The sequence below is a fragment of the Heterodontus francisci genome, chromosome 19 (assembly GCF_036365525.1).
Source record: "Heterodontus francisci isolate sHetFra1 chromosome 19, sHetFra1.hap1, whole genome shotgun sequence".
Lineage (NCBI taxonomy): Eukaryota > Metazoa > Chordata > Chondrichthyes > Heterodontiformes > Heterodontidae > Heterodontus > Heterodontus francisci.
In genome coordinates, this window is record NC_090389.1 from 71,812,652 (window position 1) to 71,828,232 (window position 15,581).

A 15,581-nucleotide genomic window follows, 5' to 3' on the forward strand; every position below is an offset into this window, starting at 1 on the left:
TCAGATCTCCCCTGAGCCTTCTCTGTTCCAAAGAGAACAACCCCAGCCTATCCAATCTTTCCTCATAGCTGCATTTTTCCAGTCCTGGAAAGATCCTTGTACATCTCCACTGTACACTCTCTAGTGCAATTGCATCCTTTCTGTAATGAGGTGACCAGAACTGCACACAGTACTCAAGTTGTGGCCTAACCGATGAGTTATACAGTTCCAACATAACCTCCCTGCTCTTATATTCTATACCTTGGCTAATAAAGGAAAGGATTCCATCTGCCTTCTTAACCACTTTATTGACCTGTCCTGCTACCTTCAGGGATCTGTGGACATTCACTCCAAGGTCCCTTACTTCCTCTACACTTCTCAGTATTTTCCCATTAATCGTGTATTCCTTTGCCTTGTTTAACCTCCCCAAAATGCATCACCTCACACTTCTCCAAGTTGAATTCTGTTTGTCACTTTTCTGACCATTTAACTGGACCATCAATATCTTCCTGCAGCCTACAGCTATCCTCCTCGCTATTTATCACATGGTCAATCTTTGTGTCATCTTCAGACTTCTTGATCATGCCACCTACATTTACGTCCAAATCGTTAATATACACCACAAAAAGCAGGGGACCCTGTACTGAGTCCTGCGGAACACCACTGGAAACAGCCCTCCAGTTACTAAAACAGCCGTCAGCAATTGCCCTTTGTTTCATGCCACAGAGCCAATTTTGTATCCACCTTGCTGCATTTCCCTGGATCGCATGGGATTTTATTTTGTTAACCAGTCTGCCATGTGGGACCTTGTCAAAAGCCTTGCAAAAATCCATGTAGACCACATCAACTGCACTACCCTCATCTATCTTCCTTGTTACTTCTTCAAAGAATTTGATCAAGTTGGTCAAACAAGATCTTCCCTTAACAAATCCATGTTGACTATCCTTGACTAACCTGTGCCTTTCTAAGTGACAGTTTATCCTGTCTCTCAGAATAGATTCCGATAATTTGCCCACTACTGAGGTTAGACTGACTGGCCTGTAATTATTCGGTCTATCTTTTGCTCCCTTTTTAAACAGAGGTACAACGTTAGCAGTTCTCCAATTCTCCAGCTCCACACCTGTATCCAGTGAGGACTGGAAAATGATGGTCAGACCCTCTGCTATTTCCTCTCTTGCTTATTTTAACAGTCTAGACTACATTTCATCTGGCCCTGGTGATTTATCAACTTCAAGGATGCTAATCCCATTAATAGTTCCTCTCTCCCTATGTTTGTCACATCCAATACTTCACACTCCTCCTCCTTAACTACAATATCTGCATCGTCACCCTCTTTTGTGAAGTCAGACGCAAAGTATTCATTAAGAACCATACCAATATCTTCCGCTCCTACACATAGGTTACCTTTTTGGTCTTTTATGGGCCCTACTCTCTCTTTAGTTATCCTCTTACTGTATTGATAAAACATCTTTGGTTCACCTTGATTTTGCATACAATATTCTTTCATGCCCTCTCTTTGCTTTCCTAATTTCCTTTTTGATTTCACCCGTCCACTTTCTATACTCCTCTCAGCTTTCAGTAGTATAGAGTTCTCGGTGTCGGAATAAGCTTTCCTTTTCTGCCTTATCTTACCCTGTAGGCTCCTTGACATTCATGGGGCTGTAGATTTGGTGGCCTCACCCTTTTTCTTTGTGGGAACATGTTTACCCTGACCCCTTGAATCTCCCCTTTGAATGCCTCCCACTATTCTGACACTGATTTACCTTCAAGTAGCTGTTTCCAGTCCACTTTTGCTAAATCACTCCTCAGTTTAGTAAAATTGGCCTTGCCCCAATTGAGAAATCTAACTCCTGTTGTATCTCTGTCCTTTTCCATAATTATGCTAAAACTGACTGAATTATGATCACTACTACCAAAATGCTCTCCCACTGCCACTCCTTCCACCTGCCCATCTTCATTTCCTAAAATTAAGTCTAAAATGCACCCTCTCTTGTTGGACTTGCTACATACTGGGCAAAATAATTCTCCTGAATGCACCTCAAGAATTCTGCTCCCTCAATTCCTTTCACACTAAAACTATCCCAGTTAATATTGGAGTAATTAAAATCCCCTACTATTACTGCCCTATTGTTCTTGCACTTCTCAGAGATTTGCCGACATATCTGCTCTTCTATCTCCCTCTGACTGTTTGGGGGTCTATGGTACATTCCCAGCAGTGTGATTGCCCCTTTTTTGTTCCTTAGCTCAATCCATATGGCCTCATCTCCCTAACAATTCAGTATGAGTTAACCAGATAGTAGGGGGTTCAATATGAGAATTATCTAGGTCTCCTTCTAGCTCATCCTCACTATCCTTTCATCCTTCATTGTCCCTACCACCTGACATACCGGTGCTTGTCTATCCTCCTCTCAGTGATGATATTGTTTCAACATATTGATATGACACAGCCTATTCTTTTTCCAGCGATTTGGGGTGCCAATCAAATAATTGACTTTACCAATTCTTTTGACCACTTTACATGGACCACTGAACCGTGCTTTCAGCGGTTCACCCTGTAAAGGCAGTCATACCTCATTCCCTGGTTGGCATGCTTGTCTGCCCATCTCTTCATGGTTGTTTGGGAAGCTTTAAGGTGTTCCTGAGCCATTTTGCAGGCTCTCGTGAGCCGCTCCAAACACAGATACAAACTCTAACACAGCAGATTCATCCCTTTGTTCTAACAACCTTTCTTTAATTAGTTTTAGAGGACCTCTTATCTCATGTCCATAAACTAATACACAAGGACGAAAACTGGTAGACTCATTAGGTGAATCCCTGGTAGCAAACAAAAGAAATTCCAGCCCTTTATCCCAATCATGGGCATATTTATGACAGTATGCCCTGATCATCATTTTGAGGGTCTGATGTGACTTTTCTAAAGCTTCTTGTGTCTCTGGGTGGTATGCTGAAGACTTTAACTATGTTATATCCAAATTATCCATAACTTCCTGAAAAATTTTAAGACATAAAATTGGAACTTTGATCCAAATGAATCTCAATTGGTAATTCATATCTAGAGAAGAACTGGGTGAACTTTTCTACCACTACCTGAGCAGAAATTGTTCTATGATAGTGAGTATATATTGGTGTCCCACTGTTGTTTTTGGTAAAGGTCCTACACAGTCTACCAACACCCCACTAAACGGTTCCCCAAAAACTGGTATGGGAATTAGAGGTGCCGGTTTTATGGCAGGTTGCAGTTTTCCCACAATCTGGCATGTATGGCATGTTTTACAAAACTGCATCAAGTCCTTGGAAAGACCTGGCCAGTAAAAATGTCAACTTATATGTAATTGGGTCTTCTGGATCCCTACATGTCCCGCTACAGGAATTTCATGGGCTATTCCCCAGCGATACTTGGGCGGTACCACTATCTGGTGAACAACCATGGTGGGCCTCATCTGGGGCAATCTTCATGCCACCCCCAACCCCCACAGATCCCAACGTCGAGACCTGTATAAAATCCAGCCCAACATCTCCAGAGTCAAACCTCCAGACCCCTATAAATATTGACCTGTCACTTCTCTGTAAACATCTCCCTCAAGTCAAAAGCCCCTGCTGGGTATTTATCTGAAGATAGACGACTTCCAGTAAATGTTATTTTCAAACACGACCTCTCACTGTCCTTTCAAAGACCCCAATGAAAAAACTCAATGGAATCATTCCAGTTTTCCTAAATAAAACAATGTCCATAATTCTAATCTACGAGTCTTCAAAAAAATATTTTACAAAAAATATAGAAGCACCACCATAACACAATTTCATATAAAAGAAAGACTTGCATTTATCTAGCACCTTCCATGACCTCAGGATGTCTCAAAGCACTTTGTGGCAAATTAATTACTATTGTTATGTAGTCATTGTTGTAATGCAGAAAGCACAGCAGCCAATTTGCAAACAGCAAGCACCCACAACAAGCAATTTGATAATGACCAGATAATCTACTTTTGTGATGTTGATTGAGGAATAAATATTGACCAGGACACTGGGGATAACTCCTCTGGTTGTCTACAAAATAGTGCCATGGGATTTTTAACATTCATCTTAGAGAGCAGACGGGTTCTCAGTTTAAAGTATCATCTGAAGATGGCATCTCCACCTGGTCCGCACTCCCTCAATACTTCACTGGAATGTCAACCTAGATCTCCATAATCGACTCACTGGAGTGGAACATGAACCCACAACATTCTGACTCAGAGGCAAAAGTGCCGTCAGCTGAGCCATACCTCATATGTAAACACACATCGTTGCAAGATTTATTAATACAACTACATGAAACACTAAATGATTAAGTTGCACTTTACCAGAAATGAAAGTAGGGCTCATATCTGTAGTGAAAAAGATGAGAATTAATGCGTAATCAAGTAACTAAAGGTAACTATAGCTTAAAGGTATTTTATCGCTAGACACCTCTACAGTATTTTGTGGGTTACATGGGAATAAGTATATTTATCACGTGTGCCAATTAAAAGGATCAATACTTTTGCAAGTAATTAAAGTAGTTCACAGAAAAAAACAGTTTGCCATTGTCGGGTGATTCGTATTTGATGAAGAAATTCTTACACGCATATGCCACAACTTGCAGAAACAGCTCCAAATGAGATAAGCTGTTTCAAAAAAACTTACCGAAAAAGCTTTCTGATAACATACGTATTCCTGAAAAACATTAAAACTTTTGATTTAACAACACAATTTATAAAAAAAGTGTCTAGCATTGATCCATAGAGCCAAGGCTAGAAAATTTCCAAAAGAATTATGTAATTTTTAACAGTATCTATTCAATTCTAAATTCAATTGTTAGCTGTAGATTGTTCGGCTTGGGAAAAACTGAAAAGATGTTTCAGCAATTTGGTTAGTTTTGTAATCCCTCTTGATTCATGGGCATTACATCTGAAAGTATGGCTCAGAGGCATCGGCTCTCAAATATATCACACCTTTAAATAGTTACACCTCCGTGTGTCAATAAAAATCATGGTTGCTTCAAATAACCACTTACCTACTAAGTTACCAATCAAGTATTTAATTGACTAAATACAAATGAACCAAAACAGCTCCCTTTGTCAGTGGCTAATGACAAAAATGAGGAATGTGTAAACAGAAATCAAAAGAAGCATTTCCCCAATACGCTACAATTCACCACTGGTTGACCCTCAGAGTGGTGCCACAGTTGCCATTCGCTCTCTGGCACTTCACCCAAATGGCCTTTCTCCACATATGGGTCAGGAATGTGATTGCAGCTTTTACAGCCAGACAGCATCACATAAAACACTGATCCTATTTTCAATTTGACATCCACATGCAAACAATGTCAAGTGAAGGTTAATTTTCCCTTCCTTAGTGCTGAAGTCAATTATATCATCAAGAAGCTGAAACCTTCTGGTCTATGTTGCTTAGTTACACAATGCTTTTAGCAAATAGGTGATCAGGGCATTGTGGCCTTGGAAAAGGTCCAGAGAAGAGCTACAGAAATGATTCTTAGCTTAAAGAATCTCAGCTATTCACAGAGGTTTTGGTCAATTTACTCTGAAGCAGCTCAGGCTTAGAGGTGACCTGATAAAGGTCTATTAAATAATTAAAGGGCTGGATGGCATCCTTGTTGACAGATTATTCCAGTTTTGCAGATTAGGGAACCTCTAGAATATGTTGCCAGCTAGTGTGGAGGATGATGGCTATCGCTATGACTTCAAGAGCAAGCTGGACCAGTTCTTCACTGGAGTAGAGATCACATCATATTGAAGGTGAGTATCTTTATAGATTTAAGTGTCTTTATATATTTGTCTATGTGATTACCTTAACTAAGAGGTACGTAGAGGAATTTCCCGGTGTATTTTTCCCTTACTGGCCCTGGGTTTTCTCTTTTTTTGCCTCTTCCAGAAGATTACACGGCTGTAGGGATGGAGGAAGGTAGGAGGTGGTTTGACATGATGCTCTGGTCATCATGTGTGGGGAGGGCTTGATGGACCACCTGGTCTTTTCCTGTCCATCAATTTCATATAAAAGAAAGACTTACATTTATCTAGCACCTTCCATGGTCTCGGGATGCCCCAAAGCACTTTATGGCAAATTAATTACTATTGTCATGTAGTCATTGTTGTAATGCAGGAAGCACAGCAGCCAATTTGCAAACAGCAAGCACCCACAACAAGCAATTTGATAATGACCAGATAATCTACTTTTGTGATGTTGATTGAGGAATAAATATTGACCAGGACACTGGGGATAACTCCTCTGGTTGTCTACAAAATAGTGCCATGGGATTTTTAACATTCATCTTAGAGAGCAGACGGGTTCACAGTTTAAAGTATCATCTGAAGATGGCATCTCCACCGGGTCCGCACTCCCTCAATACTTCACTGGAATGTCAACCTAGATCTCCATAATCGACTCACTGGAGTGGAACATGAACCCACAACATTCTGACTCAGAGGCAAGAGTGCCGTCAGCTGAGCCATCCCTCATATGTAAACACACATCGTTGCAAGATTTATTAATACAACTACATGAAACACTAAATGATTAAGCTGTACTTTACCAGAAGTGAAAGTAGGGCTCATATCTGGAGAGAAAAAGATGAGAATAAATGCATAATCAAATAACTAAAGGTAACTATAACTTAAAGGATGGTGAGTAGCAGCTGTTTTTTTTTAAAGATATTTAAATACACTAAGGGGAAAGTTTGTTTTTTGTTGAAAAAAAAACCTCTGGTGATAAGGTGAATACTACTAAAGTGTTTTTTTTAAGGACTTTAGATTGGAGTGGGTAGAACAAGGCCCCTAGTGTAAATCGTATTTTTTAATTAAGGGGGTAACGAATTAATCTAAGGGTAAGTCATGATAGGAGAGCTCAGCACCGTGATATGCTCCTCCTGCACTATGTGGGAAATCAGGGATGCTTCCAGCGTCCCTGACGACCATGTGCAGCTACTGACTACCCGCATCACGGAGCTGGAGCTGCGGGTGGATTCACTGTGGAGCATCTGTGATGCTGAGGACGTCATGGGTAGCACATTTAGTGAGGTGGTCACACCGCAGGTAATGGCAGCACAGGCAGAAAAGAGATGGGTGCCCACCAGACGGAGTAGTAGGCGCAGGCAGGTTGTGCAGGAGCAGCACTGTGGCCATCCCCCTCTCAAATAGATATACCACATTGGATACTGTTGAGGGGGATGAACTCCCAGGGGAAAGCAGCAACAGCTAAGTTCGTGGCACCACGGAGGGCTCTACTGCACAGCAGGGGAGGAAAAGGGTTGGAACAGCTATAGTGATAGGGGATTCTATCGTAAGGGGTGCAGATAGGCGTTTCTGTGGCCACAAACGAGACTCCAGGATGGTATGTTGCCTCCCTGGTGCTCGGATCAAGGATGTCTCGGAGCGGCTGCAGGACATTCTGAAAGGGAGGGTGAGCAGCCAGAGGTTGTGGTCCATATTGGTACTAATGACATAGGCAGGAAGAGAGATGAGGTCCTGCAAAGTGAATATCGGGAGTTAGGCAGAAGGTTAAAAAGCAGGACCTCGAGGGTAATAATCTCAGGATTACTCCCTGTGCCACGTGCTAGTGATGGTAGGAATAGGAGGATTAGGCAAATGAATGCGTGGCTGAAGAGCTGGTGTAGGCGGGAGGGCTTCAGCTACTTGGATCATTGGGATCTCTTCTGGTGCAGAGGTGACCTGTACAAGAAGACGGGTTGCACCTAAACTGGAAGGGGACCAATATCCTTGCGGGGAGGTTTGTTAGTACTACTCGGGAGGGTTTAAACTAGTCTTGCAGTGGTGTGGGACCCAAAGTAGTAGTCTCTCCGAAGAGATAATTGAGGAAAATGTAGAGGTTAAAGTGAGCAAGTCCAGTAGGCAGGCCGAGCAGGGGAAGGACAGGGAGCGTGAACGGTCTGGTAGGCTAAACTGCATTTACTTTAATGCAAGAAGCCTTACAGGTAAGGCAGATGAACTCAGAGCATGGATCGGTACATGGGATTGTGATATTATAGCTATTACGGAAATGTGGTTGAGGGATGGGCAGGACTGGCAGCTCAATGTTCCGGGGTACTGATGCTTCCGGTGTGACAGAGGTGGACGTAAGAGAGGAGGGGGAGTTGCATTATTGATTAGGGAGGACATCACGGCAGTACTTAGAGAGGATATCCCGGGGGGAATGTCCAGCAAGGCCAAATGGGTAGAACTTAGAAATAAGAAAGGGGTGATCACTTTGATGGAATTATACTACAGGCCCCCCAGTTGTCAGAGGGAAGTGGAGGAGCATATATGTAGGGAAATCATAGATAGGTGTAGGAATTATAGGGTTGTAATACTAAGTGATTTTAACTTCCCTAATATTGACTGGGACTGCCTTAGTGCTAAGGGATCAGATAGGAAGAATTTATTCAGTGTGTCCAGCATAGTTTTCTGAAGCAGTATGTGGATGGCCCTACTAGAGAAGGAGCTACACTCGACCTCCTCTTAGGAAATGAGGATGGGCAGGTGGTTGATGTGTCAGTGGGGGAGCACTTTGGGACTAATGACCATAACTCTATTAGCTTCAAGATAGTTATGGAAAAGGATAGGACTGGTCCTCAGGTTGAAGTCCTAAATTGGGGGAAGGCCAATTTCGATGGCATCAGACAGGAACTCTCAAAAGTTGAATGAGAGAGGCTGTTTACAGGTAAAGGGATGTCAGGCAAGTGGGAGGCTTTTAAAAGTGAGATAGGAAGAGTTCAGGGCCGGCATGTTCCTGTTAGATGCAAGGGCAAGGCTGGGAAGTTTAGGGAACCTTTGTTGACGAGGGATATTGAGGATCTGGTCAGGACAAAGAAGGAGGCATATGTCAGGTATAGGCAGCTGTGATCATGCGAGTCTGGAGAGAAGTATATGGGATGTGGGACTACACTTAAGAAGGAAATTAGGAGGGCGAAAAGGGGCCATGAGATTTCCTGGCACATAAGATAAAGGAGAATCCTAAAAGATTCTATTAGTATATTAAGAGTAAAAGGGGAGCTAGGGAGAGAGTAGGTCCCCTTAAGGATCAGTGTGGTAATCTGTGTGTGGAGCCACAGGAAATGGGCGAGGTCTTAAATGAATACGTCTCGTCTGTATTTACCGTGGAGAAGATCATGGAAGCTTATGAGTTCAAGGGAGGGAACAGCGATATCCTGGAGCATATCAACATTACAAAGGAGGAGGTGTTGGAGGTTTTGAAATGCATTAAGGTGGATAAATCCCAAGGGCCTGACCAGGTGTATCCTAGGATGCTATGAAAAGCAAGGGAGGAGATTGCTGGGGTCCTGGCAGAGATTTTTGTATCATCGTTTGCCACAGGTGAGGTACCGGAAGACTGGAGGATAGCTAATGTTGTACCTTTATTTAAGAAGGGCAGCAGGGATAAGCCAGGGAACTACAGGCCGGTGAGCCTTACATCAGTGGTGGGAAAGTTATTGGAAGGGATTCTGAGAGACAGGATTTATATGCATTTGGAAAGGTCTGGTCTGATTAGGGATAGTCAGCATGGCTTTGTGCATGGGAAATCATGTCTCACGAATTTTATTGAGTTTTTCGAGGAGGTGACCAAGAGGATTGAAGCGGGCAGGGCGATGGATGTTGTCTATATGGACTTTAGCAAGGCTTTTGACAAGGTCCTGCATGGTAGGCTGGTCCACAAGTCTTGAACACATGGGATCCAGGGTGAGCTAGCAAATTGGATACAAAATTGGCTTGGTGATAGGAGGCAGAGTGTGGTAGTGGAGGGTTGTTTTTCAGATTGGAGGCCGGTGACCAGTGGTGTGCCGCAGGGATCGGTGCTGGGCCCTCTGTTGTTCGTCATATATATTAATGACTTGGATGTGAATGTAGGGGCATGATTAGTAAGTTTGCAGATGACACCAAAATTGGTGGTATAGTGGACAGTGAAGGTTGTCTAAGGTTACAACAGGATATGGATCAACTGGGAAAGTGGGCAAGGGATTGGCAAATGGAATTTAATGCAGACAAGCGCGAAGTGATACATTTTGGGAAGTTAAACTAGGGGAGGACATAGTTCCCTGAAAGTGGCAACACAGGTAGACAGGGTGGTGAAGAAGGCGTATGGCATGCTTGCCTTCATTGGCCGAGGCACTGAGTACAAGAGTTGGGACGTCATGTTACAGTTGTATATAACATTGGTTAGGCCACATTTGGAGTACTGTGTGCAGTTCAAGTCGCCGCACTACAGGAAAGATGTGATTAAGCTAGAGAGGGTGCAGAAAAGATTCACAAGGATGTTGCCTGGTTTGGAGGGCTTGAGTTATAAAGAGAGATTGGATAGGCTAGGTCTGTTTTCCCTGGAGCGAAGGAGGCTGAGAGGGGACATGATAGAGGTATATAAAATTATGAGAGGCATAGATAGGGTAGATAGCCAGAGTCTGTTTCCCATGGCAGGGGTGACTAACACTAGAGAGCATAGATTTAAGGTGAGAGGGAGGAGGTTTAAAGGGGATCTATCTTCTATCTTTGGCCTCCTTGTCTCGAGAGACAATGGGTAAGCGCCTGGAGGTGGTCAGTGGTTTGTGAAGCAGTGCCTGGAGTGGCTATAAAGGCCAATTCCAGAGTGACAGACTCTTTCACAGGTGCTGCAGATAAAATTGATTGTCGGGGCTGTTACACAGTTGGCTCTCCCCTTGCGCTTCTGTCTTTTTTCCTGCCAACTGCTAAGTCTCTTTGACTAGCCACTCTTTAGCCCCGCCTTTATGGTTTCCCGCCAGCTCAGGCGATCGCTGGCAACTGACTCCCACAACTTGTGATGAATGTCACAGGACTTCATGTTGCGTTTGCAGACATCTTTAAAGCGGAGACATGGACGGCCGGTGGGTCTGATACCAGTGACGAGCTCGCTGTATAATGTGTCCTTGGGGATCCTGCCATCTTCCATGTGGCTCACATGGCCAAGCCATCTCAAGTGCCGCTGGCTCAGTAGGGTGTATGAGCTGGGGATGTTGGCCGCCTCGAAGTCTTCTGTTTTGGAGATACGGTCCTGCCACCTGATGCCAAGGATTCTCCGGAGGCAGCGAAGATGGAATGAATTGAGACGTCACTCTTGGCTGACATACGTTGTCCAGGCCTCACTGCCATAGAGCAAGGTACTGAGGGCACAGGCTTGATACACTCGGACTTTTGTGTTCCGTGTCAGTGCGCCATTTTCCCACACTCACTTGGCCAGTCTGGACATAGCAGTGGAAGCCGTTCCCATGCGCTTGTTGCTTTCTGCATCTAGAGACAGGTTACTGGTGATAGTTGAGCCTAGGTAGGTGAACTCTTGAACCACTTCCAGAGTGTGGTTGCCGATATTGATGGATGGAGCATTTCGGACGTCCTGTCCCATGATGTTCGTTTTCTTGAGGCTGATGGTTAGGCCAAATTCGTTGCAGGCAGCCGCAATCCTGTCAATTAGTCTCTGCAGACACTCTTCAGTGTAAAATGAGCAAAGAGGAGTTCCCTGCTGAGGACTTTCCGTACTTTGGTCTTCGCTCTAAGACGAGTAAGGTTGAACAACCTGCCAACTGATCTTGTGTGGAGGAAAATTCCTTCTTCTGAAGTCTTGAACGCATGTGAGAGCAGCAGGGAGAAGAAGATCCCAAACAGTGTAGGTGCAAGAACACAGCCGTGTTGCACGCCACTCAGAATAAGAAAGGGGTCTGATGAGGCGCCGCTATGCTGAATTGTGCCTTTCATATTGTCGTGGATTGAGGTGATGATGCTTAACAGCTTTGGTGGACATGGATCTTTTCTAGTAGTCTGAAGAGACCATGTCTGCTGACGAGGTCAAAGGCTTTGGTGAGATCAATGAAAGCAACGGATAGGGGCATCTGTTGTTCACGGCATTTCTCCTTTAGCTGGCGAAGGGAGAACAGCATGTCAATGGTGGATCTCTCTGCTCGAAAGCCACACTGTGCCTCAGGGTAGACATGCTCAGTCAGCTTCTGGAGTCTGTTTACAACGACTCGAGCGAAGACTTTCTCCACTATGCTGAGCAGGGAGATTCCACGGTAGTTGTTGCAGTCACCGCAGTCACCCTTGTTCTTATAGAGGGTGATGATATTGGCATCACGCATGTCCTGTGCTATTGCTCCCTCGTCCCAGCACAGGCAAAGCAGTTCGTTGAGTGCTGAAAGTATAACAGGCTTGGCACTCTTGATGATTTCAGAGGTAATGCCGTCCTTCCCAGGGGCTTTTCCGCTGGCTAGAGAATCAATGGCATCACTGAGTTCCAATTTTGTTGGCTGTACGTCCAGCTCATCCATGACTGGCAGAGACTGGGCTGCATTGAGGGCAGTCTCAGTGACAACATTTTCCCTGGAGTACAGTTCTAGGTAGTGCTCCACCCAGTGGTCCGTTTGCTGACGTTGGTCAGTGATTATGTCCCCTGATTTAGATTTGAGGGGGGCGATCTTCTTGATGGTTGGCTCAAAAGCTCTCTTAAATGCCATCATACATTCCTCTGATGTTTCTGGTGTCGAAGGCCAGCTGAATATGACTGCATAGGTGTTGCCAGTAGTCATTTGTGCAGCGCCTGGCTGTTCTTTGTGCAGCGCTTCTGGCTGCTTTAAGTGCTACGGATGTTAACACGCTGGGGGCTTTCTTGTAGTTCAGCAGTGCAATGCGCTTAGAGGCTATGACAGGTTCCTGCTCTTCAAAGTGAGATTGAAACCAGTCTACATTCCGCTTCACACGTTTGCCATAGGTGGTCATTGCTGAGTCATAGATGGCATCTCTGATGTGGGCCCACTTGGTCCCTGCATCCCCTGTGGGAGTGTTTTGAAGGGTTTTTTCAAGTGAATTTAGAAACCTATGTAACAGCTGTGGATGAGAGATTCTGCTAGTGTTGATGCGTGGCGGCCCTTCTGCTTGGAGTGATGCAGCTTCTTTGGTTTGATTCTAACCTTGCTGCACACCAGGGAGTGGTCGGTGTTGCAGTCCGCACTGTGGAAGCTGCGTGTGATTTGAACGCTGTTTAAAGAGGCTCGCCTTGTGATGATGAGGTCCAGCTGGTGCCAACGACGTGATCTTGGGTTCCTCCAAGAAACCTGGTGACAGGGTTTGGTGTGAAAGAACGAGTTGGTGATGCAGAGGTTATGATAGGTACACAACTCAAGCAGTCTCTGTCCATTCTCATTCATCCTTCCAACGCCATAGTGCCCAAGGCAGGAGGGCCATGAGCCATGGTCGGTCCCAACCCTGGCATTAAAGTCCCCCAGCAGGAACAGGTGTTCGGTATTGGGGATGCTACTAATGATATTATGAAGTTCCTCGTAGAACTGGTCTTTAGCTTCAGGTGGGGAGCAGAGTGTTGGAGCGTAGATGCTGAGTAGATGTACTGGACCAGAGGTGGTAAACAGTCGGACGGACAGTATGCATTCCGAGCCATTTGAGGGAGGCTCCATCATGCTGAGCAAAGAGTTTCTGATGGCAAAGCCCACTCCATGCTGTCTTGGTTCTTCAGGATCCCTACCCTGCCAGAAGAAGGTGTAGTCTTGCTTTCTTAGAGATCCACTCGCGGGGAGGCGAGTCTCCTGAAGTGCTGCAATGTCCACATTGAGTCTACTGAGCTCGTTGTTAATGATGATGGTCTTCCAAGAATCGTTGATTTGTGTAAGGTCTTCCGACAGGCCAGGACACATAGTTCTGATATTCCAGCTTGCAAAACGAAGGGCTGGTAACTTCTTTCCTTTTTTTGTCGTGCTGTTTGGTGCGGTGTTGCAGTCCACTTGTCGGGCAATGACCCTGAGCTCCAAGCACCCATTGAAGCAGGTGGACTGTGGCGGGACAGAACTTTACTGACTGGGGCTGCCCGGTTTGAGGTGGGCGGTAGCTGTCCAGTGAGATGCGATGACCTCTCCCACTGACAAAGGCAACCCGTGGCACCCAATCTCTATGCCAATTGAGCTGGACTTATAACCCATAACTGCTGCCTTCCGTGTTGTTTTGGTCGCTGTGAGGCGACTATGGAGTGACCTCTCCATGGCGCATGCCTGGGCGGATGTATGGAGGTTGTGAGTTGCCCAAGCATCAAAACCCCCCTCCCGGCCTTTCTGGTGGGGTCCAAAGAAGTGCAGAGCACGACGTTTGGCTGCAGGAACTGCCGGAAACATGCCAAAGGTGACACATGACCGCCTTTGGGGTTCCGCTCCGGATTTTCCGTTCGGGTTTACTCCCTTAGCCTTGGTCTCTCCCGAGATGCCCACAAGGCAGTGGGGTTGTTAGGGCCCCTGCTCAGGTATAGGTGGATGTCGGTGTGAGAAGGTGGGGGGAAGGAGGTGCGGGGGGCGGGGAGGGGGTGCGAAGGGGAGGGGTGGAAGGAAGGGGGCGCGAGGGGGAGCTGGGAAGGGGGCTGCAGGGGGGTAGGGGAGGGGGTGCAGGGGAAGGGGGTGTGAGGGGAAGATGGTGCGAGAGGGGAGCTGGGAAGGGGGTGCAAGGGGGTGGGGGGAAGGGGAGATGGGGGAGATTCCCAGCACAGCAACTCGATTGGATTTCATGGGTACTGAAAATGGGAGGTCGATACCTGTTTTGGTTTTTAACGGTGCCGCAATTGGAGCTTTCCTCATGCTCTTGGGACGCCGAGGAGCAGCCTCCTCCCTGGAGCCTGGCATGGCCAGGCTGCCCTTCACGCTTGACACTCTGGATGGACAACTGAGTTTCCCGCCAGCTCGGGAGCAGCGACCTCGCTCCTTCATCTTGCAGGTGTTTACAAGTTTACAAACCATTAAAAACCATTAAAATCAAAGGGATACATTTTTCACACAAAGAATAGTGAGTATCTGGAATGAGCTGCCTGAGGAGGTGGTGGAGGCAGGAACAGTAGCAACATTTAAGAGGCATCTGGACAGGTACTTGAATGAGCAAGGCATAGAGGGATATGGAATTAATGCAGGCAGGTGGGTTTAGTATAGATAGGCATTATGGTCGGCATGGACGCGGTGGGCCGAAGGGCCTGTTTCTATGCTGTACGACTCTATGACTCTATCTATGACTCTATTAAGGTATTTTATCGCTAGACACCTCTACAGTATTTTGTGGGTTACATGGGAATAAGTATATTTATCACCTGTGCCAATTAAAAGGATCAATACTTTTGCAAGTAATTAAAGTAGTTACAAAGAAAAAAAAACAGCTTGCCATTGTTGGGTGATTCATATTTGATGAAGAAATTCTTACACGCATCTTGCCACAACTTGCAGCAACAGCTCCAAATGAGATAAGCTGTTTCAAAAAAACTTACCGAAAAGGCTTCCTCCTATCGCAGGTAATCCTGAAAAACATTAAAACAACACAATTTATAAAAAAATGTGTCTGGCATTGATCCATAGAGCCAAGGTTAAAACATTTCCAAAAGAATTATGTAATTTTAAAAGTATCTATTTAATTCTAAATTTATTTATTAGCTGTAGATAGTTCGAAGGCTTGGGAAAAACTGAAAAGATTGTTGGAGCAGTTTTATCGGTTAATTTTCGAACTCCTCTTGGCTCATGGACATTACATCTGAAGTATGGCTCAGAGGCATCAGATCTCAAAAGTATAACACTTGAAGAGATACAGGTCTATGGG

At 45.2% G+C, this 15,581-nt stretch overlaps 1 protein-coding gene across 5 annotated transcripts in view; it reads right to left on the minus strand.

Moving 5' to 3' along the window:
* LOC137380173 (inter-alpha-trypsin inhibitor heavy chain H3-like) overlaps positions 1-15,581 on the minus strand; it is a 199,673-nt gene that overhangs the window by 16,836 nt on the left and 167,256 nt on the right. For 4 of the 5 annotated variants that reach the window (XM_068051927.1, XM_068051926.1, XM_068051929.1 and 1 more), the window contains 4 exons: positions 15,256-15,285; positions 6,551-6,574; positions 4,645-4,674; positions 4,323-4,346 (listed from right to left, as the gene is read on the minus strand). In XM_068051927.1, coding sequence (XP_067908028.1) covers positions 4,323-4,346; positions 4,645-4,674; positions 6,551-6,574; positions 15,256-15,285 — 108 coding nt within the window. The remainder of the gene's footprint in view (positions 1-4,322; positions 4,347-4,644; positions 4,675-6,550; positions 6,575-15,255; positions 15,286-15,581) is intronic. The other variant, XM_068051928.1, reaches the window with a different exon arrangement.